Source organism: Apteryx rowi, unplaced genomic scaffold (genome assembly GCF_003343035.1).
Source record: "Apteryx rowi isolate R43461 unplaced genomic scaffold, aptRow1 scaffold_358, whole genome shotgun sequence".
Classification (NCBI taxonomy): Eukaryota; Metazoa; Chordata; class Aves; order Apterygiformes; family Apterygidae; genus Apteryx; species Apteryx rowi.
In genome coordinates this window covers 50,184-59,159 of record NW_020450063.1, presented here as the reverse complement: position 1 = coordinate 59,159, position 8,976 = coordinate 50,184, and the positions used below count along the sequence as shown (strand labels likewise).

The window sequence follows — 8,976 nt, the reverse complement described above, 5'->3', positions numbered from 1 at the left end:
CGCCCGGGACCGGGCCGGGGCTGCGGGCGCCCCGGCGGTGCGGGCGCCCCGTGGCACCAAGGCTGCCGGGCCGTCCCTGCTCGCGGAGCCAACGCGGCGGTAATGACGACGCGTGTCACGGGCAAAGTTAGCATCAGATATCACCGGCTGCAATTTTTTTTTCACGCGTCTCACTGTGTGAGACTGTGTGGCTGCTGCTGCTGCTGCTGCTGCTGCTGCCGACGCCGACGCCGACGCCGCCGACGCCGCTGCTGCTGCTGCTGCTGCTGCTGCGAGGTTAGCGCCAATGCGAGGCAGGGCAAGGGAAAGCTCTAGCAATGAAGTTTGGTGCAAACGCGATGCGTTTCAATGCATTTCTCTCCGCTGCGAATTGGTTTTCCGGTTGCATACAACATTTTCCTTGAGATCCCAATATTCAGCACCTGAAAGTAATATGTCAGAAAACTGCATATAAATCTAAATGGTAGCTCAACTCTTTTAATGTTCCTGAGATGCAGAAAAAGTTGCAGGCATATCTCAATGGTAAAATTACCATCTCAGCTATGAATGAGCACTCCTCTGCTTCAGTCTTCTGCTTTAACCACAAGTGAGGAACTCCCGCGGGTGTCTGCCTGATGATTTGCATTGAGAAATTAATCATGCCCTGAAATCGCAGTTAAGCAGTGTGCAGGGAATTCCTTACCTATAGCTCCTTATTTCAAATTAGAATTTTTTACTAAGCCTGAAATACTTGTATTTGATGGTCTTTCTCCTGAGTTCAAGCATGGAGGGATAGAGTAGAAAGCTGAAAAGTCTAGTGCATTAACAAGTATCAGAAATCAAAGCAGGAACCAGTCTGTGGCTCTAAGGCAGCGCCTATTCTGCAAGGGAAAGAAAAGGACCACTAAAATTCCTCCAGAAGACATCAACACTCGATCTTGCATGGGTCTGGTACACTGGGGAGCTGCTATTATGTCTGTTAAGATCAGAACAATCATTGATTATGACTCTGTTGTATAAACAAGGGATGAAAGCAAGAGCTGAAAGATTTGTTCCTTATTTTTTACAACTTACAACATTGGGTCCAGTGGTGAGGAAATGATGACACGTCATCACATCATCCGCTTACTTTCAAGAAAGATGAGTGTAAGAATAACAAGCAACTGAAAAGCCCTTAAATCTAATGTACATCTGCAGAAAATCAGATGCAATCTGGTCTCTCTTTAATATAAGGAATGAATCCCCTGCTTACTGAATCCTCCTGCTTTTTAAATAGTTAGCTAGGAAAAGAAACAGTACAAATCAGTAAAGCATAAAAGGAAAGGGAGAATAACAGAATAAGAATATTTTATTTTTAACCAAATATCTAATTATATGACCTTTAGAGCTTTTATTAGAAAACAGTTCCACATATTACATCTAATTAAATACTATCCTTAATAGGACAAACCTGCAGCCTTCAAGGATGTGTGTAGCTTACAGAATTACTTCCGTGTCTTTCCTTTCTTTTGTGAGTGGTAATGCTGGAATAACAAAATTTGAAATTATTAGCATAGAGAAAATGCAGTTCACTGAGTTATGGAATGACTTCAGAAAGTGTAACTTTTACAGTAGATAAACAAATAAGCTATTTACAGGGCTCGTTCTTGATCTCAAAGAGTTGTTTTTAGCTGGAAAAGTGTGTGTTATTAAGCTCATGCCATTTTTGATCACTTTTCCAAGACTGCTAGAAACAGACATTTCTACCAAGGACATGTTGAACTTTACAGCATGGGAGTTGTACGAGAAATTAAACCGTTCATTTCTTTGGGACCTTCCCTAAGGTAGCACTCACCTTGAACTCATTTAAGGCAACAGCTTCAAGGGGGAAAGTTTTTCTGTCTTATCTACTAAATCAAGTCATCAACAGAAAAATATTGTGATGAATCAACCCCAAGTGTGTTTCCCATACATTATTTACATTAACTCTTAACAAAATGGGACACTTCCTTCCAAAAGAAAATACATAAACATCTTTTCCTGAAATTATTTCACAGATATTTGCATTTATTATCTGGACGTTACATATATGAGTAGATGCACAGACTACAGGAAAGAGGAAACATTCATTTCACGTGAAACCTACTTTCATCTTCCCCTAATAGTAGGATATGCTTGTGGCAAGGACACAAAAACACTTTTAAGATCATCCATGGTACAGAAGACTGAGTTTTCATTTCACTAAATCAACTACTATTCAGACTGCTAACACAGACATCATGGATTATATGGCCTTTAAGGACTGGTTTATTGTAAATCATGAACAAATGAAATTTTAAAAAATTTGACTCTTCTCTTTACAAGCATACCTTTGCAATTTAATCTACTAGTAGAGGAAGCGTAGGCATCATTTATGCCTACCCACTTTAATCACAAGTTCTGTTTAAATCAGCTGTGGTATGCCTACCTTCCTTGCAAGTAGCATTTGTGTTAAACCTAACTATTAATATGACTAAAGGAATGCTTTTGTAAATTCAAATCAGTAGTTCATTCTTTATCTGTCCATCAGGGCATGAGGACAGGTCACCTTATAGCTACCAGCTTTGGCAAAGAGTATGTAACTCTGATGATAATATGTATATCATTTTCAAGTGTGCAAAACACAAAAAATTTACTGATAAATTAGAGGGCATTCATAGAGCTGCTTAAAATGCCTATCTAGCTCTTGAGTCCTGGTGCTTCACACATCAGTCAGAGCAGTTATGTTATATTTTCTTCTGAAAAGGAAAACTCATCATGAATATTTCTGAGATGCCAGTTCTCAAATGTAGAGACTCCCTCACAGGAAGGCCGGGACTATGAACGGAAGTTTTTGTGTGACTGTCTTCATATGGGAAATTATGTCTGATATAATTTCAGAAATGTTTACATAAGATTTTATGCATTGAAAGAAATATGTGTAATTCCTCAAGAATATTTTACTTGTTCTTGTAAAACTATCAGAACAAATCCAAGATAGCAGTGTGTTTTAGAACATAAAAGTTTTCTTTCCTCCATAAAACATCTCTAATTTCTAGCAATTTATTAAATAACTAATGAAAGTATGCCATGCCAAACAAAAATAAGACATTAGAAGAAAATGGCAATAAAATTTTATTATAAGAATATAATTCATCATAGAGGTCTGATTTAATATAATCTAATATCAAATTGAAACTCTGAATGTCATTATTATCTTAACATTCACGGTTACCTGGATAATACTACATTCCCTTCAGAAGTGTGAAATTATTGAAACATAGTCAAATGCTTTCCTCCAATAAAATTTTTGTGCGACAATTATTTTATTAAAATATTGCTGAATACAGTCTTGTACACCCCATAGAGATGCAATAGACATGAAATACTGCATAACATTGTGCTAGTACTGGAGCTCTCACATGTGGTTGTACTGTGACATTTAAATGTATTTTCCTAAAAGAAGTTTTTAATGCCACTGCCTTACATACTGTACCAGAGATACTCAACCAACAGTCCCTGCAGGGAACCGGCTAGCACCTAGCAACATGCCACCGTACTCTGCTTAATCTCTCTCATTCTCATGGAATTTCAGCTCCAGGAGAAAAGGGGATTAATAATTTTCAAGGTGAAAGTTATTCTATAGTGCCTTTTTTTCTGATACCACTTTCACGTTCTGACTCTATCGCCAGCCTCAGGAGCCAGAAGAGATTTTCAGGCCTTTGAGGTTGGCTTGGAAGAAATGAGAGCTGCAAATGTTATATCATTAGGAAAACTCATGTAAAGAGCTTATTTTTTTTCTAAACATATGCTAATCAGAAATGTTCAGAGAATGTGCATGTGGTCCCCTATAGTGAGTCTGGGGTCCCCTACAGAGGTCCAAGGAGTGATGCATTCTCGGAACAAACCGATCAGCCATAACGTGGACAAGCTCTCTGCTATTGTTTCAGTTTCTTCTTCACAGAATAACAGCTTTTAATCAGGTATCTAAAGACAGCAACCCAGTATGCCTTCCAAAGACTAAGCACTTGTTTGTGTAGCAGGAAGGAGAACTTGGAAGAACGTTTACCACAGCACCAGCTAGGAATGGGGCTTGGCCACTACGATACTTGTTTCTTTCATATGTAACATTCAACATAGCCAGCGTGCTAAGTTTTGTGTCTGTACCTTCCATTTGTACCAATTTGCAACTTGATCTTTTACATAAAGAAAGCATATTTTTAAATAGAACTCTTTGCTAACAGAATTAAATGTTTCATTTATTCTCTTGCTCCTGCAAAAATATATGTATGCACCTAATATCCTCGTCTGAGCCTCCCAACTGAACTCAGAGACTGAAGACTTTAAATGAAGTTTTTAATCAGGTTGTTAGCTATAAACATAACATATCTGCAGATTTTCTCAGGATCACAGCCAGTATGTATAAATTCTTTGAAGTTCATATATACTAGATACTATAGATATTATATTTATTATTATAGATATTATAATATCTATATAGAGATACATATCTATAGATACTGTATCTATATGTTATTGTAAATATATTAGACACTATAGATCTATATTAGGTATATATAGATACTATGTGATAGTTTCTTGTGAAAAGCCATGAGGAATTAATGTTTTTAAAATATATTTTTTGCTTTTATTTGCTTGCTACAGGTGACATTTTGGTATATGATGTTGAATTTTAACTGATATATGGACTGTTTATTTTCTGACAAGAAAATCTTGAAACTGGACTTTGAAATACAGCAGAGAGGCGCCCCAGCCTTCAAGCACATTACCTGGCTTCTGTACTTCATTTAGCTAGCTTTCAAAGTGAGCCTTCCAGTTCTAATTGGAAAACAAAGTTATACCAAATTGCATGTTTCTACTGATGCATGATAATTTGTATTAGCATTGAAGACACTGACATTTCTGAAAATAACCCACAGAAATAAAAATATATGGCACAGATAGAAGATCACATTATTAATACTTTCATTTAGTTAGTTCTGAGTTTAACATTTCAGAATAGAAAATCAGGTTTGAAAAGCAATGCTGTAGAAGACTGACTCTTTAATGACATACTTGGTAAGAAATCTATAATTCTTTTGTTTATAAATTTTTTTGCCTCAGTTTTTTTGTTACTTCAGTTTTGGATTCTGCTTGAAAGAGTCACGCAATGTTTTTGAGAAAGCAACTGTTCTTTAAACCAGGCCTCTGTAAGTTGTCTCAAGTTGTGCATGTGTTACTCGAAAAACAGGAGTACAAAAAACACTAGTTGCTTTGGAAACTTGTAATAAAGTAATAAGAAGCTGTAACCATTCTGCTAGAAAGCAAAAATAGCTAGGTTTAGTCTATTTAAAAATATTTTTTTCTGAAATAAATAAATAAGTGACTCAATCAAGAGACATTATAGCTTTAGAGAATTAAGACAGATGTATGTGGTCAGTTCTACAGGCTCATTCCTCACTTTCTGGAAGAAGAGAAAGATGCTTGCCACCTCAGCACAGTGGCTGATGAGAGTACTTTGATGACATTTGAGAAACCCAAAAGATTTGAGCCTTAGTTTTTCCCTTTTGGATAAAGAAAAAGATCTCTGGCTGTTGATGATTCAGTCATGTTGTACGTGTCTTCTGTTTTTTCATTATGTAATGTTTTTTTGCTTTTCCTCCACCAGAGTTCACCATTTTCATGAGTAATTAAACTAACACGGCTGAATACAGGCATACGGTCAACTGTGTTATGGCACCGTAATACCTAGCAGGTTACTGCAAGAGGTGCACGAGTGGTAATATCCCAAGCTGCATCCATGAGATTTGCTGTTGGCCTTTTTTAAGGCCCTGATTCTACACCTCTGCCACTTATTTGAAATGGGGAAGACTGGAACTCCTAATCCAAAGAACACTTCTCATTTGATACCACCCTAGTAAAAACGGTACTTCATCTGTGGTGAGCTTACAAGAAATCCACAGTAGCCTGGCTGCTGAAACTCTTGTTGAAGATGCATGAAGATTTTCATCCACTCAAGGGTTCACGTCCTTGATGTGAATTGGGCACACCTCACTGCAGTCGCAGCGCTGTGCTGTGGTAGCTACCTATGACACAACTTCATATCCCTTTAGTTTTGGCATGTCTGCAAAGACTTCTGTTCTTGCCTCATTAGAGGTAGCTCTGAGCAGCAATCTGTGTCTCCTTCGAAAGCTCCAGGTAGTGCGTAGCCAGTCCAGATTCAGCCATTGTGCTCCGGTACAACATCACGTTGTTCTCTTCCAGAATTTAAAGCTTTTATCAAGAAAGGTTTTAGCTGCTATGACTGAGATAGTCTGACAAACCATGGCAATAGATGCAATGGCATCTCTCTACTACTTTTAAACAATTGTGTTACAAGGTATGACCTACCCCATTCGTCTTACTGGGTGCTAAATTGAATATCCCTGAAAACACTCGTGACATGTCACTTATTCTTTCAGTCTTCATCAAAGCAGGTAGGAAAGGAGAGGGAACATTACTTGCTGAACACTCACACAATCCACTGTGAATGAAAGCTCATTTGGGCTGGATAAGGGCATCTAGGAATACCAGTATTTGTTTGTCCTTACAGTCAGGGAATCAAAGCCAGGTCCAGTAAGAGCCTGAGACCCTCAAAGGAAGAGGGAAGGGAAACCACTGAGGAGAACCTCACTTATTGCATGAGAGCCTTTGACATGCCCAAGGGGTGGAGAGCTGAGCCCAGGAGCCCAGGGAGTATATACTGCCATTTCTGGAATAGTTACAGACTTTACTTTTAACAGGTTCTCTGGAAGTGCAATTGAAAACGAATTTTCTGTCCTGAACTGAACCTTTGGCGTATATTACTGTTTAATCATTCCCTGTTTCCTATGTAATATTGCCAAAGGTGAGAGACATTTTTTTTTGTAAAATAACTTGTTGATCCATTTTGAAGGATCTTTTTTTTGCACTACTTATACCTCTGATAATATCCCTTGTTTTAGACAGAAATCTCAGAGTAGTGGACCCAGGCAATCTTTCATCGCAAAGGGGCTCACGCAACCCGATCTGCCCCTGTCCCAAATACTGAACATCTGACATAGTCTAATGGATGTGACTTCATAGAAGAAATTGTGGCAGCTGAAGGCACAGACAAAGAGAGGTGATACAGAAACAGTCATTCCCATCACCTCATACTTTTTCTTCCAGAGAATTGTCAAAACACTCAGTACAAGAAAACAACTGTAAAATTTTAGTCATTTACATAAGGGATCTTTAGGCAGATTTAGCATTTCCAGTTCTAATATTGAGGCCTTGGCAGGATATTTCACATCTCAAGCTTTTTCAGTGCATTGGACTGCCTGACACTAAATTCAACAACTTTAAATTAAAGAAAAACAATGAACCAGGACTCTCTTACTCTTTTGCCAAATGCAGGAACAAAATGTGTTGTTAAAATAAAATAGATTGCACTTTACAAATAATTTCTTAAAGTAACAATTTCTGTATATACGTAAGTGTATTAGGTAAATTCATGTATAGATAGCCTGAACTCAAGGTCTCGAGCCTACAAAGATTTAACCTGGGTTTCACCTGAGGCATATGAACAGCCCCACTGAGCTTTGTGAGGCTACTTATATACATAAACCTTTGCTGGCCTGGAGCTATAGCATGGAGGAGAAAAGCACCAAAAGCATTTGGTAGCATTCCTTTTCATGACTTTGCATTTGTGACGCTGTTGAATCAGTATCATTATTACTTTATTATGCTCTGTCAGTGCGATAACAAAAAGGATTTCAACGCAACTCTGCAGAGACTGTTGTGCCACAGACATCTCTCTCAGATGTCAGCTCCGCTCTATAACAAGGCAGAAACTGATTCTGGAGATAGGTTTTGCAATGACTGTAAAGCAGCTGGCATCTCTGTAACTGTCACTTTTCAAGACCAAGCAAAATTCTTTGATATCTTTTGCAGTTCTGCTTAAATGTTACATGTGCCAAAGGCAGATGCATTTAAGTTACTTATATCCTTTTATCTGTGTAGAGCTTTCCAGCAAAGCAAAACAAAATAAAATGGCTGTTTCTGTTCAGTGGAAGGGAAGGAGAGGACATGAAGGAGGGCATAACAACACAACCAGGCTCGAGGTTATGTGCTTTGAAGCTGGAGGCGCAGGTCATGTCTATCGAGGTATCAACACTGAGTGAATCACCCAGCACAGCTGTACTTACTTTCCAGTGTTCTATGGCATGTGCACTAAACCACGCACTTACTTTCCAAAATCACAGTACTCAGCTTCCTCAGAGCTACTGCCAAACACAGATTATCTCTCAAAACAAACAAACAAAAAGATCAGGTATGATTACAGTGATTACAGTTGTTCAGGAAGAGCAGCAATAATAATTTATTCAAAGCAGTGTCTCTGTGYGGGATATGTGTGTGTGAATGGCATAAATATATATATCTTTTTCTCCTAATATCTTTCCTTTTTTCTGGTTCTTAATAACTTGGATGACAATTTATAGTTTACAGTGTATAGCAGGTTAAACTACATCATTGCATGGATTTAATTAATATGGAATTTAAGGCTATCTCAACACTGCACTTTCAGACAAGGTCTAAGACCAGGCTTGTTTCAAAATCTGCCTCCCATCCACACCATTCAGTTGCTGCTGTTTACACCAGCTGCACCATGCCAGGCTCTGGAGGACAGTGCTGCCGAACTGGTGAGTCACAGCCCGAGGGTGGGTTTTTACCTTTTAAGACCAGTCTCAAGAAAGCAAGAACTCAGTAAACTCTACTGCAAAAAACATATGGAGTAATTAATTCCTATGATCCAAAACTGTCTGCAAGTGGACTACAAAGCCAGAAAAACTGAAAGTAATGGTTCTCTGTCAATTTTTTTAAAGAAATAGTCTTTGATCTATCAAAAATTATGAACTCGTTGCAAATAATCCCAGTTCAGCTGATGGTTGTCTGCATAGACAGTATGATTGTTCCTTTCTTCTCCTTACTGGCTGTTAA

General features: G+C 38.3%; 1 protein-coding gene across 1 annotated transcript in view; it reads right to left on the bottom strand.

Annotated features, from left to right (window-relative positions):
* Nucleotides 1-1,092, bottom strand: part of CBLN2 (cerebellin 2 precursor) — a 7,133-nt gene extending 6,041 nt beyond the window's left edge. The window contains exons 1-2 of the mRNA XM_026073025.1: nt 1,054-1,092; nt 175-311 (exon numbers count right to left, since the gene is read on the bottom strand). Coding sequence (XP_025928810.1) covers nt 175-311; nt 1,054-1,092 — 176 coding nt within the window. The remainder of the gene's footprint in view (nt 1-174; nt 312-1,053) is intronic.
* Between the last annotated feature and the right edge of the window lie 7,884 nt (nt 1,093-8,976).